The sequence below is a fragment of the Balaenoptera musculus genome, chromosome 15 (genome assembly GCF_009873245.2).
Source record: "Balaenoptera musculus isolate JJ_BM4_2016_0621 chromosome 15, mBalMus1.pri.v3, whole genome shotgun sequence".
NCBI classification, from domain to species: domain Eukaryota; kingdom Metazoa; phylum Chordata; class Mammalia; order Artiodactyla; family Balaenopteridae; genus Balaenoptera; species Balaenoptera musculus.
In genome coordinates this window covers 74,702,890-74,720,374 of record NC_045799.1, presented here as the reverse complement: position 1 = coordinate 74,720,374, position 17,485 = coordinate 74,702,890, and the positions used below count along the sequence as shown (strand labels likewise).

The window sequence follows — 17,485 nt, the reverse complement described above, 5'->3', positions numbered from 1 at the left end:
TTTGGAGCACAGTGAAGGTGATGTTATTGGAATGGTTGGTGCATGGTGATGTGGCACGAGAGATTAAAGACCAGGAAGCAGGTCACTTCCTGTGACCAGGAAGTGTTGGAGTAATCCAGTTCTCAGTTGATGGTTCCTCTGTTGGGCTGGTGGGGGGCAGAAAAGATGTCAGGGTTCCTGAAGAACACCATGGACGGTGGAAATGATTCTCAGGTAGAAAAATGATGTTCACTTGAGACCAATCCTGAGATGCTTGCTGAACCTTTCCTTTTTGATTTTGTATCACAGAAAATAAATTTTTATTTTCAGAGAAGCAGGAAAGGGAATACAGGTCTTGCCATTATGGGGTGGAGGACCATCCTGTGACTGGAGCAGATTTACTGGCCTTTGACTTACTTGAGGATGCCTTCCTGGGAGGTTATGGTCCTCCTAGGCTTTGTGGTGTGCCCGCCGTGAAAGCTGAGGATGCTTTTTACATCTCTGGTCCATGGTCTTCCTGCCAGTGGCAGGAAGTGGGGTGTGTGTGTGTGCACACGCCTGAGGGTGAACAGGGTAGCTTGAGCATTTGAAATAGCAAAAGAGAATGAGAGCCCTTAACAGCAAAAGTTTTCAAGCCGAGAAGTAAAACCTCCCATAACTGTAGCATTTAAAAATTACCCATCAAGCTGTTTATCGTTTAATGGAACAATAGGTATAAAGCTGCCACCATCCTGGGAACGTGCAATTGCTCAATGAGGCTTGTTACAGAGGCCTTCTACTCTACTTGGCACTATTATCACCCTTATGGGTTTTTCTTCTCTGTGATTTATTCTCAAACATTTTGTATTTCCTTTTGCCATTTAAATGAGATTTAAATAAAACCATTAGGTATAGAATGGTGGCAGATGGCTACACACTTTAAACTCATGATAAAATCAATCTGTATATTATTCTCTGTTCAAATGAAGCAAAAACACCTGCAGTCTATTACTGCCTTTTCTGTGTTGTACTGGGCATCTCCTGGAATATCTAACCTTGTGGTAATTGATCATGAAGAAAGGAAATCAGGCAGGGATGACAGCCCCAGTTCTGTCCCATTTTGTGTGTCTTTCTTGGTCCACATGTCCCCTGCTTTTGGCAGTCTCTCCCTTTTATAGACCGCCCCCACCATCCACCCCAGTTCCCAAAAGGAGGGAGAGGGAGGCTCTTCATGGGTGACCAGCCTTAACCCCACATCTCACAGTTGCTCTGACCTTCCTCTCAATTGAAATGTGTTCAGGGCATATTCCGATATCAATAAATTGAGAACATAATTTTTTCTGTGACAGGTAATGTTAAAATTTCCACTGAAGCTATATCTGAGCCTGAGTGGCACATCCCGGTATGGTGGTTTTCAAATAATTCTTTTTCTCCCCCTCCTTTTTCTAGGTTTATCGAAATCCCTTGGACTCATTGAAGGTTATGGTGGGCGGGGCAAAGGGGGCCTTCCTGCTACCCTTTCCCCGGCTGAAGAAGAGAAAGCCAAGGGACCCCATGAGAAGTATGGCTACAATTCCTACCTCAGTGAAAAAATTTCACTGGATCGTTCCATTCCGGATTATCGTCCCACCAAGTAAGTTCTGATTCAGTCATTCAGAGGAGCTTGCTTTATCAGATGGTTGGGCGTAGACCCATGTTTGTGACATTTTCTTGTGTGACTTGTAACTAGTGGAGGGGCTTTTATCTTGTCTCCTCCATAATCAATAAATAGTACTATTGATTATGAAAATAAATAGAGCTAAATAAGAATTTTTGATTTTTATAAAATAATACAGAAGCATAGAGATAATAATACAGAAGCATAGAGAAAGGTCCGTGATACAAAAAATTTTTAAGTAAAAATTTAAAAATCAACATGATCTCATTACCTACAGGTGGTAATGCTGGTAAAATACTAGTATTTTGTCTTTGAGTCTATTTTCTATACAGATTATGAGCATATGATGTGTTTCATTTATCCTTTTTTTCATTTATTATTTCATGAGCATTTTCTGGTGTTATTAGTGATTATCATTATTTTCATTGTTAGAAATTTAGATTATTTCCAATTTTTCATTATTCTAAATAACACTTTGATGAATATCTCCCCACTCAAATCTTTATGTATATTGATTTGATATTTACTTTCTTAATCCACACTTCTAAAGGTGTAATCCTTAGATCACATTGTAGGAATACTTTTGGAGGCTCTAGATACATATAGTGATATTTTCCTCCAGAAAGTTTATAGAAATTTCTGCTCCTATTGGAATTTTACTAGACCCTTCCCAAACTGGGTACTAGTATTTAAATAATGCTTTTCCCAGCTGGTAGGTGAAAGAGTACATCCTGTGATTGTTTCAACTTACAATTTTTGTTTGAGATTCTTACCTTTGAAACAGTTTGTTTGCGTCTTGGTTGGTTTATGAGAGGCCTTTGTTCTGTGCTCTCAGATTTAAGAATTATTTGTTTTCTCCTTGTGAAAGAGAGAAGAGAGATTGGTGGGAAAATCAAGATGCTGGGGGAAAACATCCTATTTTCTAGGCAGTAGTCCTCCTTGGCTTGTCAAAGAGATGTTTCATCTTCTGTTAGATTTGTGGTGTCTCTCTTTCTTTCATTTGCAATGTGCCCTTGCTTAGAGTAGATTATTTCTTTTTCAAATGGATTTTGTACAAATCAGTTAAGTATCCTGGTTACTGAGAAAAATAGATTCAAGATAAAGAAAATTATCTTAAATGGATTTAAAATTGCAGCATTAGCTGAGAAACCTGTTAAATCTCTCTGTCTGCCTAATAAGCATATATTCATTTTGAATCACTAGGAAAACATACATCACCCCTGTTGGAAGCTATTTTGTGTTCCTGGACTTTTGCTCTCAAAAACATCTGGCTGTTTTCATTTCCTGGTGCTCTCTGATTAGCCTTTCTTATTTGGATGTTGGCAAATAAACAGAGCTGTAATTTTTGTAGTCCTGTGAGAATGAAGATCCTTCCAACATGGAGCTTAGTGGAAGTGGGTCAGTTGAACAATATCAGTGAGCACATACTATGTACCAGATGGTTTTCCCCACACTAGAGGCAGAACATTGGATAAGATAGTCCTTGCCTACATACTTCTTGTCTAAGGAGGGAGACAGATGTGCAAGCAGATCAATTCAGCACATTGTGGTCTATGTGGGTATGTCAGGCCAGAGACATACACAGTATGTACAGGGAGGATCTGGGAAGGCTTCCTGCTTGAGATGATGCATAAGCTTAATCTTGAAGGCCCATTAAGGGTTAGAAAATTAAAGAGAGGAGACAGGTAAAGACAAGTAGGAAGGGCAATAGCAAGAGCAGAGCTGGGGATGCAGATAAAAACATGGCACGCCCAGGGAGGAATACACAGCTCTCTAGTGCTCTATAGTGTAGCATGGTGGCTTGAACATACCAGGGGTCCCCAACCCCCGGGCCGCGGACCAGTACCGGTCTGTGGCCTGTTAGGAACCTGGCCGCACAGCAGGAGGTGAGCGGTGGACGAGTGAGTGAAGCTTCATCTGCCGCTTCCCATCACTCGCATTACTGCCTGAACCATCTCCTTCCCCCCCAACCCCACGCCCATGGAAAAATTGTCTTCCAGGAAACCGGTCCCTGGTGCCAAAAAGTTTGGGGACCACTGGAATGCACCACTTAGATTTCGTCCCTCCGGAAACTTTACTAAGATGATAGTAAAGGACTACAGGGGATGACAGCCTATAAGGGACAAAAACAGGTTAGGCTCCCACAGCAGGGAAGAAACACCCACAGAGTTTTGGAAGATGGAAAGAGGATGGATGAATGGTAACTGACATAGCAAACTGGATGAGGCTGAGACCCAACCTTCTACATATGATGGGAAGTGGTGGGAAGGACAAGAAGACTATAGCCTAGTCACACCTCAGAACCCCAGAGACTCAGGAATTGGAGGTTCTGGGTACCTCTGATGGCTGGGAGGTAGATTTGAATAGAAGGATTATAGCTGTGTCCCCAGATCCTTTCTTCAACTTTACAGAGCCAGAGACTGCCCTTCCCTACCTGCTGGAACATGGGAGGTTTATTCCCTGGAGAAGGTGAACTCTGGGCTTTAGTTCATAAGATGACAGAGGATAGGGCTGTGTACTAAGTGGGGACACCCTTGGCCTCATTACCTCTCCAAGCTTTCACACTCCTGTAGTCCAGATTTGGAAGAATCCACTCTAAGGAAGCCATCCAACCTAAGAGAAATGCCAGTAGATCTGATAGGTCCCCCGCATCCCCGAAGTGTCTGGGTTCTACTCATTAAACATTAGTAAGGCTCATCCATCTACACAGAGCTGTCTTACTCTAAAATAAGAAAGGAGAACCAGGATCCCTAGACATTTCAAGAGAATCTCTATTATAAAGGGCCTTAGCAACAAGAAGAAGAACAATAGAAAAGGCATTTGGAGGAAACAGACATGCTTTAAAACTATAATTAATGTCTTAGTTCATGGAATGTTTTGTTTTATTCACAAAATAAGAATCAAGTGCTATGTTAAAGTGATAATCAGAGAATGAACAAGAGATCTTGGAAGTTAAGAATAAGACAGAAATAAATAGTTCAATGAAAGGTTAGATAAATAAATTATTGTGGTGATCACTTCAAAATATATACAAATATCAAATCATTATGTTATATACCTGAAACCAATACCAGGTTATATAGCCACTGTGCTGTACAATACATCCTCATGACTTATTTTATAACCGGAGTTTGTACCTGTTGACTCACTTCATCCATCCCCACCCCCTCCTCACCTCTGGCAACTGTGATCTGTTCTGTCAATGAATTTGGGTTTGTTTGTTTGTTTTTTAAGAGTCTGCGTATAAGTGAGATCTTACAGTATTTGTTTCTCTGACTTCCTTCACTTAGCATAATGCCCTCAAAGTCTATTCATGTCATTGCAATTGGCAAGATTTCATTCTTTTTATGGCTGACTCATATCTATATGCATCACATTCCCTTTATCCATTCATCCATTTGTGTACACTTAGTTTGTTTCCATATTGTGCCTATTGTAAATAATGCTGCAGTGAACATGGGGAGGGTGAATATATCTTTGTGAATTAGTGTTTTTGTTGTTTTTTATATAAATACCCAGAAGTGGAATTGCTAGATCATATGGTAGTTCTATTTTTAATTTTTTGAGAAACCTCCACATTGATTTCCATAGTGGCTGCACCAATTTACATATCTAGCAACAGTGCAAAAGGGCTCCCTTTTCTCCACATCCTCGCCAACACTTGTTTTTTCTAGTCTTTTTGTTAATAGCCATTCTAACAGATGTGAGGTGATATCTCTTTTTTTTTTTTTTTTTGGCTGCATTGGGTCTTCATTGCTGCACGTGGGCTTTCTCTAGTTGCGGCGAGCAGGGGCTGCTCTTCGTTGCGGTGCGCGGGCTTCTCATTGCGGTGGCTTCTCTTGTTGTGGAGCGCACGGGCTCAGTAGTTGTGGCGCATGGGCTCACATGCTCCACAGCATGTGCGATCTTCCCAGAGCAGGGCTCGAACCCGTGTCCCCTGCATGGGCGGGCGGATTCTTAACCACTGCGCCACCAGGGAAGTCCCTCTCATTGTTTTTTATTTACATTTGCCTGATGATTAGTCATGTTGAGCATCTTTTCATGTACCTGTTGCCCATCTGTATATCTTCTTTGGGAAAGTATCTATTCAGATCCTCTGCCCATTTTTAAATCAGATTGTATGGGGGTTTTTTGCTGTTGAGTTATATTAATTCATTATATATTTTAGATATTAATCTCTCATCAGATTTATGATTTGCAAATACTTTCTCCCATTCAGTAGGTCGTCTCTTCATTTTGTTGATGGTTTTCTTTGCTGTGAAGAAACGAATTTAGTCCCCCTTATTTATTTTTGCTTTTGTTGTCTTTGCAAACAAAAAAAATTTTTACCATTCTTTCAGAAAGTTTGGAACTGAATTAGTGATGGGCACACACACACACACACACACAAAGCTTGTGAAAAAGGAAAGCAATTATTAGCACAGAAAAAAACCAAAAGTTCCTCAAGAAAGGAATTGCCATTCCATATATTCTGTGGCTGAGCTGTGAACAATATAATCATACAAATATTGAATAGGTGTTAAACCACAAATTATGGTATAACTCTGTTGGAAGAAAGAAGAGGCAAAATGTGTATGTGAGGTGTGGGTAGTATAAGAATATTAAATCTTTATGGTCAGAAACAGAAAATCAATTGAAAATATCTAAAATTTAAACATCAGGAATTGCAGCATAATGATTGTTATTTAGAAACATTGAGAGTACAGAAATGGGATAAGACTGTATATGTTTTGTTTTAATAAAATAAAAGTTTAATTACGCCATAAATGTAAATCTACACCAAAAAATTAAGTGCAAGGTAGAAGGGTGAAAGTATAATAGAAGAAAGAGTTCGAGAGCTGGATTGAATGATGTGACCGCCTCTGCCTTTTTAGATTTTTCTGGCAGCAATATGGAGGATGAATTTGAAGGTGAAATTAAAGATGAACTTGAGAGTTTGCCCACAGGTCATACGTGGTAACCAGAGGTAGCGTTATAAATTCTGGGCTCCACAGCCAAAGGTACCAAATTAACCTTGGTTAATTGCAAATTCATCCTTGCCGCCAAAGAAGGGCAAGGGCCTTGCCTGTAGAAGCTGCTCCTCTGATATTTGAGCCCAGGGGATAGGAAGGGAGGCAGCTGTCTGGGGCCAGAGCACTTTCTTTCCTCCCCATGCAGCCCAAGCCCAGGAGAAATTATCCCCCCACAGGCAAGATCTTGCTTGTGACACTGCCCAAAAGCTCTCTTGAGTTTAGAGAACTGAAATTGGCTAATTTCATTGCAATTTTATACAGAACCTCAAGTTGCTTTAACTCTCATTGGTTTATTATTACACTACTCTTGACAGAGTTGTTTCTCTTATAAATATGAATGAATTTGGGGGTGGTAATAGTGGGATTAACCATTTGTTGGTCACATTTCATGCAAATGGATTCCAAAATGTTTTCTGTTTTATTTTAATTCTGTGATTTTTTTTGTTTTTCTTCCCCTGGACAGATATTTTAAATGTGTATGAACCCCCAACTGTCAATCTTTCCATCTTCATTTCTTCACTGCTTTAAAGCAGAGAAAGAGTACTTATAAATATCCTACGCTGTTTTGTGTTCCTTTTCCATGGCTCTATGTTTCACTCCTCCATCCATCCGGAGCTTATTTTGGAATATGGTACAAGATACGTATCTTTTGTTTCAAATGTCTGTACTTTTTTTTTTTTTTTTTTTTTTCAAAGCAGCTTTTTCAAAATGATTTTGGGAATAACGCTTCTCTTTCTCTTATTTGGAGCTGTTAAATGGAATACATTTTGTACTTTTTATACATAAGTGGGCTTATTTTCTAGACTCTGTGCTATTTCTTTGGTCTGTTTTTTTTTTTCATTTTCTTCTCTTTCCTTTCTTTTTTTTTTTTTTAAATCATGGAAAATGATTTTTGACTGAAGTCCCCAGTCTGCCAGACACTGTGCTAAAGGCATGGTGAGGAACAAGGCACATCTTGGCCCCCTAAGAAATCAAAGCAAGTGGGAGAGGCAGGTGGGGCTTTGCAATCCTTTGACTTGTGTTCAGAGGACCTTAGAAACTCAGATAAGGGGATGTGCACTTCTGGGAGAGTCAGAGGGCAGTGCAGAGGTGCCCTTGATCTTAATGGTGAAGACAGAACATTGGAGAGAGTGAACAGCATGTACAAGAGGACTGGGAAAGTTCTTGGATTTCAGGGCTGGGGGAACAGCACAGAAACTTTGGGTTGAGTCATAGGGTCTCCAGAGTGAATCTTGGAAGAAGAGGCTGGAGGGAAAGGGGGAGGCAGGTTGTAAAGCACCTTATGTGCCACCACTGTGTTAGGTGGGGATGTTTGTCGTTGTCATTGGATACCAATGAAGGACTTGAGGCAAGATGGTATTTTTGTGGTAATTTCTTTAAAAAAATAATGTATAACTGTGACAAAAATGTGGAGAAAGGTTAGAGGCATTGGAGGCTGGGAGCAGGATGGCTAAATAAAATCTCTTCTTTTCCCACTCAACACCTGTTGAGCGCCAACCGTTTGCTAGGCATTGCTTGACAGAAGAGAAAGACTTGATAATACAGTGAGTGTTTTATAATTATCCTATTCCTTTCACGGAAGTGATTTCTCTGTAAAGAACCAAGGACTGAGCAGGGATGTAGTGGAAGGGCTCGATTCAAGAAAAACTTTCTAAGAATCAGTGAGATGAGTCAGTCCATTGGATCTGGGGGAATTGGGTGCAATCAGAAGTTTCTAGCTTGGGAGACAGAGTGGAAGTGATTTCATTAACCGGGAGAGAGAATCCTGCAGGGAGGTTCATGTTTTGCAGGGAGGTGGGGGCAAGGGGGTAGCAATGCAGCTTGTCCAGGGTTCCCCATAGTTATGGCTTTCTTGAGGGAACCATGAGATGAATCTGTCTGGCTTTATTCATTATTTGATTATGTGTGTGCCAACGAGGAGGTGGTGTTTGCAGACACCAGAAGCCAGACAAGGCTTTATTAACCGCCACTCCTTTCCCTTGCCGACATATCCCATTCTATATCATGTTGTGGCATATTAATTATCTGCCTGCCCACTTATCTCGTAATATGGGGGAGGGGCCACCTAGCAGCACAGAAATCTGTCTGAGCTTGTTAAAGCCACACCTGAGATCCCTGCGTACATTTTACGGCTTGCTTTCTCCTCCCAGACCATGTAGGTAATTTATGGGCAGTTTCTACTGCTGTTATCTTCACTTTCTCCTTTGGCCTCCTGCTTATAAATCCAGATGTCAGGTTTCTTTGGAATTCATTTTGCTTCACTCACAAAGACTCCTCTTTTCTTTAGTGCCACCAATTCTAAGTTGTAGTCCAACAATGTCTGCTTTGGACACATGTGGTGTGAGATGTCTGTGGACCATCTTCACGTCACATCTAGCGGACGATTGTATATTTGCGTTTGGAGGTCAGGAATGATGTCTGGCCCGACTGCGGAGATTTGCAATCATCCAAGTCCAGTGGGTACTTTGAGTCTGTGTGTATGTGAGTTACGGTGTTGTCATTTAGTGGAATGCATCTACTCATTGGTCAAGACCCAACTCAAGTTTTCCATCCCCTGTGAAAAGGACACATTTGACAATTATAGCTGTGACTGACCTTTTTTTTTTTTTCTGAGTCATTCTTCTGATGATGGGTATCCTGCGTCTTAAAGGTTGGTCTTCAACTAGAGTGAAAGCACTTAAAGAAGGTCAGGAATCCTATGTTAAACTTTCTCTTTTACAGATGTGGGCACAGAGGGTAGCCATCCAACAAATCCTTGTTGGTTGAAATAATAAGTAGTTGCCTGATTAGGAATGTCTTTGAACCACTAACCACAATAATTATTCCCTTTTATTGACTGCCTTTTATGTTTTTGTCACTGTGCTGCATGTTTTATTGATCTCTTTTAAATTTAACCACTCTCCGAAGTAGCTGTGACCGTCTTTGTTTTATAAATGAGGGAAGGGCATTTGGAGGGGTGAACCAACCTGCCTGAGGTCACACAGTCAGGCAGTGAGGGAACCAGATTCGAACCCGGCTGCGTGGGTGTCTTTGAGGCCTGTGCACATATCCGCACACATAGTTGCCTCTGCCTACCTGTCTATATCTGTGGGATGGAACTTTCTACTCCACGCTGGTATCATTAGAAGGCAAAAAAATTTTGAGTCTTAGAGACGGGACAGTTCCTTTGGGGAAGTGAGTCTATGTGCATGAATGCATGCCTATGTGTTTGTGTACATGCATATGCAAGTGTTTTTGTGTGTGCATGCATGTTTGTGTACTTGTGTGTGTTTACTTCCTACGCTTTCTTCTCTTGTTCCCTTTTACCCCTTCCAACTCTACCCAAATTCCACTACCAAAGGGGCAGTATCCTGAATTTGATTAACCCTTGCCCATTAAGACCTCCTAGTATATAGTGTAATATAGTTGAAATGCTCTTTAAAAGATACGGTATTTTTGGGGGTGGGTAAAGCTCAGTAAAAATAAATACTGTAATATTATTAGGTTCAGGAAATGTCTTACCATAAAGTTGATTTCACCTAGAGGCATAACCAGGGAGAACTTCTTTGCTTAGGGCTGATCCTCACCTGGCATGGGGGTGGGAGAGTGATGGGAAATCCACATGGGGTCGGGGGTGGGGTGCCCTCTCTTTCAATATGTGAGGGTGATAATTCCTGAAGTATTTGTAGGTGAATGTTCATCCCACTTTCGTGGGTTCCCTGGGTATGAAAAGCATGTCTGGGTCACTTAAAAGCCTTAATAAGAGAATTTTTCATGGAGGTCAAGTGCACAGACTTGGAAATATGACTGAGTTATAATCCCAGCTTTGCCTCTTACAAGCTCTGCAACCATGGGCAAGTTATTTAACCTTTCTGTGCCTCAGTTTCCTCATATGTGAAACGGTGATATCGACTTCATAGAATCGTTGTGAAGAGTAAATCGATTATTCCATGTGACCCGCAGAGACTAATATACTAGGCATTACTCTGAGACCTTCTCATGAATTAATGATATCTGATCAATAAATGTTAGCTGTGATTATTTTTTAAAAGCTCCTTTACCGTATATACCCCTTATCCTTAAAATACCGTGCAAGATTTAATGACAGAGTCTTCAGGAAAGTATCTACCCGAATGAAATGTGGATACAACTGTGTGCCTCACTCCAATATGGAAGACTCAAGTCTAAGGTAATGGGCATCCCCTTGTCCCCAGGTCGGCACAGAATTCATGGGACCGGCCTGAGACAGGCACCAGGCTGTGGTGAGCGCCTGGGAAGGAACGTTCGCTCCCTAAGGCTCTTCCAGGACAGATCAGGAGACTCACCTTTGGGATTCACCACAGCTTCCATATTGAGGAAGTCCAGCCGGGTGTTCTGAGGGCACAGGAGACTCTGTAAAGGCTGGTGGGATGGGACAGCTGTCCCCTGCTTCTATTCTGCCGTAATCCATAGTCGTCAGACCCAAAACACAGTGTAATGTGTGTTCTTACTTTTTCACAAATCGAAATGATAACTTTTCCCACCTATTAAAATCGTCTTTTTGATGAAAAGAGCTGAATATTTTAAAAACCACATTTTAAAGTGTTTCTCAAAGGGAGATCTCAGGAACTTGTTTAAAAATGTAGGTTGCTGGGCCGTATGGGGTGTTCCTGGTCTGAAGTCCTGGCTGCTTTCTATGAATTAATTCCCTCTGTGGAGAACCTCTAAGGTAGTAAGGAGAGTTTTGAAAGAGTGGGCATCGTTCAGCTGTGGCCTTGGCTGTAGAAAGCCTTTGTTCTCAGTGGAGTTTTGATTTCTGAGACTTTCTGTAAAGCTGCTCCAGTGTGGAGCTTGACGGGGTCTCAGAAGCCACCCTTTGCTGAGGGGTAGGGGTGGGGAGTAGGGGGTGCAGCTGAGAGAGGGCAGAGGAAGGCCTGCCTCGTCCTCCAGGTTGTGCTGGGGTCTGGGCATCAAATGACTCCATTTTCATCATTTCCTGCCTGTTATGCAAAGATGGAAATCTTAGAATAAATATGGTGATTCAGACAGGGGTCTGGAATGTTCTTGGGGTAAAAGTGTCAGAAGTTGCAAGAGTGACATGTGGAAGCTTGTATAGCACCTGCAACCCTACTTGCTTAAAGACCCCTGGTCTCTCCACACAGGTGGTTCTTGGGAAAGCCTGACATAGGTTCTCAGCCTTCACTGGGCATTGACATCACCTGGGAAGCTTTTAACTTTGGGAGCCCAGACTTCACCCCAGAGTGTATGCATGGATGCAGAACCCATGGGTACGGAGGGCCTACTGTAATTAAATCAGAATCCCTGGGAGTGGGGCTCAAGCATCAGTATTAATTTCTTGTTAATGGGATCTCCAGGTAACCCCAGTGTCTCAAAACATTGAGAACCTGTGGGCCTTCATGTTTCAGGAAGTGTGGTCTTTGCATTTGAATCACCAAGGCTGCTGGTTAAAAATGTCAAGTCTTGGCCCAGCTACAGAGCTAGTAGACTGGTAAATCTACACTATTTCACAAGATCCCTGAGTGATTCTTATTTTTAAATTTGGAGCATCCTAGGGCCCTACCATTTTCTGAGATTCTGTGGAGGCAGATGGAAGAGAAAATGAGGGACGGAACAGGGCAGGGGTTCCCATGCTTGAGAAGTTCCTGTTCCTTGTTGATTTACCTTGTGTCCGTTCCCTCTCTCTGGCTTGTTTCTTTCCATCCCATATCCTTGAGTGCATCTGTTTACTTAGTGAATGAAAATGAATAGAAATCAGCCTCATTTTGAATGATTTTCCTTTTAGAAATTCATTATACCCCATAAAATGGTTGCAACTCTTGGCAGTGTTTCAAACGTAGAGATAGAGTAGAAAAATACATATGAAGCGGAGATACTATTTGCACTACGAGGGGTGTCATTAATATGATGGGGGTCAAAGACTTAGCTAATTTTGAAGAAAGGATTCCCACATCTCCCGGAGGTAGTGCCGGCCTGGCTGTCCCCAAGCTTATGAATTGGCAAAGTTAATTTAATCTTTTATTGGGCCCTGAAAAGATTAGCATCTAAATGCATTAAAGTGAGGCTGCAGAAAAGATTCCCCTTTATTTCTGTTCTAGAGAGCTTTCTGGACAAGCTTCAGTTTCTTGCATGGGGAACTTGGAATCAGTGGGTAGAAACCAATGTGAACCTTATCCTGTCTACGTAAATGGATCTGCTCTGTGGTCTGTTTACAACCCGCAGGGTCATTGAATTCCAGATTCACTTTCCCCAGATGTAGATGTGACTATGGGAAATGGAATTCTTGATTTATAACCTTGAATCAAACCAATGTTGGGATTTACAGCAGCGGTGGTTCTTGCTTCTATAACCCTTTGATTACTTTATGCGAGGATTGTTGGCGCTGGAGAACTGTAGGAGAATAGCTCACCTCGTGTCATTCTCAGAAGTTCCCGTGATGGCTGTTACTGGGCACCCCAGACTTTGAACCTGCAATGTGTATGTTTCTAGAGGATTTTCCTGTCTGCCCAGTTACTGTGTCTCTCACTCTATCAGTGCACTTTGAGATAAAACAAACTCACACACACACAGACACACACACACACACACACCCCTGCAAGAAAGCCCAAGCTAGCCTACGAGGGTCCCTCTTAGGCAACCTGCCTAATTCCACTCTGGTGGGTCCAGTGGATACTTATTTGAAATACTTTCCTGAAAACATTTGTTTCTCAGCCCTGAATATAATCAATAGAACAAATGTCTCTGCAATCACAACACCTTTTTTATGTGTGGAGTTCGTTGTTTTTGCTCTGTGAGTCAAGTAAACATCCCCCAAACTGGCAGCAGGGGAGTGCCACAACGCTTTGGAACAAGGTGAGATTTACAGCGCCATAAGAACTGGAGGGATGAATAAGGCTTCTGGTGGAATGGGCAAAATGGGCTAAATTCAGGTGTTAATGAGAGTGTTACACGGCTATTGCAAATGGAGACAGCCTCACCAGTATTACAGATGGAATGTCCTCAGAGTTAATTTAGAAGAAATTCTGATCAGCCAACAGAACTTTGAGGATGGATGCAGCAAAAAGGAGACTGTGGCATATGGAGAGAACATATTTGTGCTTGCAAAATCAGTAGAAAATGTTTAATGTTATCATAACCTCATTTGCATAAAAATAGTCATAAGCAGCAAACCAAATGAAAGCAAAGGAAGACGTGATGGAACCAATGCTGTTTGTGTTTCATTTCATTATGAATAACATAAATAATTCAATTGAATAAATAAGTACAAAATTGCTTCGAGTAGATGTACTGCAAATTATTATCCCTGGAAAATTCCTTTAATGGTACGTGTTGTGATGATGAAGTAATGTGATATGCTTCCGTGGGCAGCACTTGCTGTATACTTGACCCCTTATAACACTGTTGAGCTCTCCATAACTCTCCAGTGTTGTATGGCTGCAAATGAATTTTTTAGGAGCACAGTCCTATTTCATAACATAACCCTGAAGAAGTTAAATCAGCCATGGCTTATCGTCATGGCGGATGCAGTTCCACTTTGCACATGGGAATGCTTAGGCAATTTCTGGTAATTGGCAGTTTGATGAGTCTGGGACTGTGCTATGCTAGATACGTAATTCTTACTATTTGCAACACTGGTGGCAGAATTGGAGCCACTGCTTTTGTTTTACAAAGTCTGATGAGGAGAATTCTTGTGTAAGTACACATTGTGGCATGGAGAAAATGGATGGCATTTATTAGTTAGCTGATTTCAACCCACATTTTTAAGGGCTATGAAGGTAGCCTTGGGCAGATGCTGTAGGAGTTCTACCAGATGTGTATGATGCAGTTCCTGTACGCATTTGAATTTATTCATTAACTCAGCAAATACTCATTGAATAGCTCCCATCTAACAGGTACTACGTTGGATGCTGAGACGGTAATGGGAGGTGTAATAAACTGGGAAAAAGCAAACACGAGATCATTACAGGTTGTGATAAGTGCGTTGAAGTAAATAAACAGGGTGCTAATCTGTGGAGTAGCTGGAAACGAGGGTGTACTTTAAAGAAGGTCCACTGAGGAAGTAGAGAAGTTGAGGATGAATCCAGTGATGCAAACATCTGGCGGAAAAACTCTCCTGACAGAAGGAACGATTCTCAGAAAGGTCCTGGGTTTGGAACGGGCTTGGCTTTATTTAGGAACTGATAAGATATACTGGCAAATGATTTAAGGAGGATGGAGAGGTAGGTAGGAACCGGATTGTGCAGGATCATGGCAATGATAAAGAATTTGGGATTTATTCCAGTGGGATTAAAAGTGGCATATTGGGTTGAAATTCTGTCTGGAATCTTAGAAGGTGACCTTATGTGGAAATAGGGTCTTTGCAAATGAAATTAGTTAAAATGAGGTCGTACTAGATTAGGATGTGCCCTAAATCCAAGATGACTGGTGTCCTCAGAAGGAGAGGAGAGACACAGAGGGAAGGAGGCTGTGGGAAGACACAAGCAGAGATTGGAGTCATGCACCTAGAAGAGAGGGAACGCCAAGGATTCTCAACAATGTCCAGAAGCTATGAAAAGGCAAGGATGGATTCTTCCCTAGAGCCTTCAGAGCCTGGCCTTGCCAAATACCGTGATTTCAGACTTCTGGCCTCCAAAACTGTGAGAGAATAAATTTCTCCTGTTTGAAGCCATCCAATTTGTGATACTTTGTTATGACAGCCCTAGGAAACTCATGTTGATAGTAATGGAAGCCACTGGGGATTTGATACGGGGAAGTGTCATGATCTGGTTTATATTTTTAAAGGGTCATTCTTTTTGCCGTTGGAGGATGGGCTGCAGAGAGCAAGAGTAAAGCAAGGAGACCAGTTGGGAGGATAGTTCAGGTCGAGTTAATAGTGATTCCAATTCGGGTGAGCATAGTGAGATGGAGAAAGAAAGAGAGAGATTTTTGTTGGAGGTAATCAAGGAAGACCTCCAGGTTTTCAGATAGAAGTGTGTAGGTGGAGGTGGTGCCATTTATTGGGCTGAGGGAAACAAACAGATTTGGGGAGATATTTAAGAATTCTACACTGAACATGTTAAGTTTGACTTGACTTTTGGTCATTCACTTGGAGATGTCAAAGAGGTGACTGATGGATGAGTCTGGAACTCAGGAGAGAGGTGGGAGTTGGAGGTACACCTTTGGAGCATCAGCATAGAGACGACCATCAAGGCTGCGATCATTAAGGAGAGCTAGAGATGCAGCTAGGGCACAGCATTGAGTGCTGTGTCACTCCAAAATTTAGATGTCACTCCTGAAAGAGGAGAGGAATTCAGCAAAAGATGTGGAGAAGGAACAGCTAATGAAGAAGGAAGAAATCCGGGAGAACGCAGTGACATAGAAGAGAGTGCTTCTAGAAGGAAGGAGGGGTCCCTAGCAGTGACTGGTACTGAGATGCCAGAAGTGGTCAGTGGATTTGGCAACAGGAAGTTCATTGATCATCTTGAGGAAGGTGTTTAACCCTGATTGGGGTTGGTTAAGGAAGGAATGTGAGGGAGGAAATGGAGAGAGCAAATTAACTAGGCTTGACAAATTTTATCGTGAAGGGGAGAAGAGTTGTCGGGCTGCAGCTGAGGGCTTTGGGAATCAGAGGAGGGTGTTATTATGATCATTATTGTTTATTTTTAAATTTTTGTTTCTGTATAACTTCAGACTTACAAAAATGTTGCAAGAATAGTACAAAAAAAATTCTACATACCCTTTACCCTGATTCTGCAAAAATGTCAACATTTTACAATATTTATATCTTTCTATATGCACATATTTTTCTCTGAACCATTTGAGAGTAAGTTGCACACGTGATACGCCTTTCCCTCTAAATAGTGTGTGTATCCTAAGAACAAGGGCATTTTCTTACATAACCACAGTACGCTATAATATTATCATATCTCCTATCTGTGGACCTTATTCGGATTTCACCAACTGTCTCAATAAGTCCTTTATAGAAGAAGAAAGTCCTAGATCAGGTATTACATTCATTTGTAATGATTTTTTGTTTTGAAATGGTCCTTCAGTATTTATTTGTCTTTCATGACAGGGACAGTTTTGAAGACTGCAGTCCAGTTATTTTGAAAAATGCCTCTCAACTTGGATTTTCTGTTTCTTTGGAATTAGATTCAGGCTATGCTGTGGTGCAGGAATGCTACAAAAGTGATGTGTTTATCTCAGTGCATCTTATGAGGACGCACATGGGATCTATTCGTCTCATTCCTGGGGGTGTTAATGTTGATGATTTGGTTAAAGGTGATGTCTGCCTGGTAGTCGATTATGTTTCCTGATTCCTGTAGTACAATGTTGAATTAGGAGAACAAGTTGGCACCCATGCCTTGTTCCTGACCGTAATAGACCTTAATAGAAGTGCCTCTAGTGTTTCCCCATTAAAATGCTGGCTTTATAACTGTGGTATAGTTCTTTACCATGTTAAGAATATCCATGAATTCCTTTTTTTTTTTTTTTAGTTTTATTAGGAGGAGTTGATTTTTTGAAGGTTTTTAAAAGTACTTTCAGTATCTATACAAATAATCATAGATTATTTTCTCCCCATATCTATTAATATTGTGTATTAGACTGTTGGATTTCCTAATATTGAAGCAACTTTGCATTCCTGGAAGAAATTCCACTAGGTCATGATGTATTTTTTTTTAAATGTAATATTCACTAATATTTTACTTAGAAATTTTGCATCAATATTTGTAATTCTTTCTCTTTTTGTACTGTCCTTAAGAAGTTTAGATATCCAAAAATTACAAAAAGAATTAGGAGTTTTCTTTCCTTTTCAATACTCTGGAACTATCTATGGAGCATTAGGACTATCTGCTCTTTGAAAGTTGGGTAGAATTCACCGGTGAAACCATCTGGTCCTGAT

The 17,485-nt window shown here is 41.2% G+C and overlaps 1 protein-coding gene across 3 annotated transcripts in view; it reads left to right on the top strand.

The window, feature by feature from the left end:
• GALNT17 (polypeptide N-acetylgalactosaminyltransferase 17) overlaps positions 1-17,485 on the top strand; it is a 472,484-nt gene that overhangs the window by 168,672 nt on the left and 286,327 nt on the right. For all 3 annotated transcript variants that reach the window (XM_036825175.1, XM_036825178.1, XM_036825176.1), the window contains exon 2: positions 1,408-1,591. In XM_036825175.1, coding sequence (XP_036681070.1) covers positions 1,408-1,591 — 184 coding nt within the window. The remainder of the gene's footprint in view (positions 1-1,407; positions 1,592-17,485) is intronic.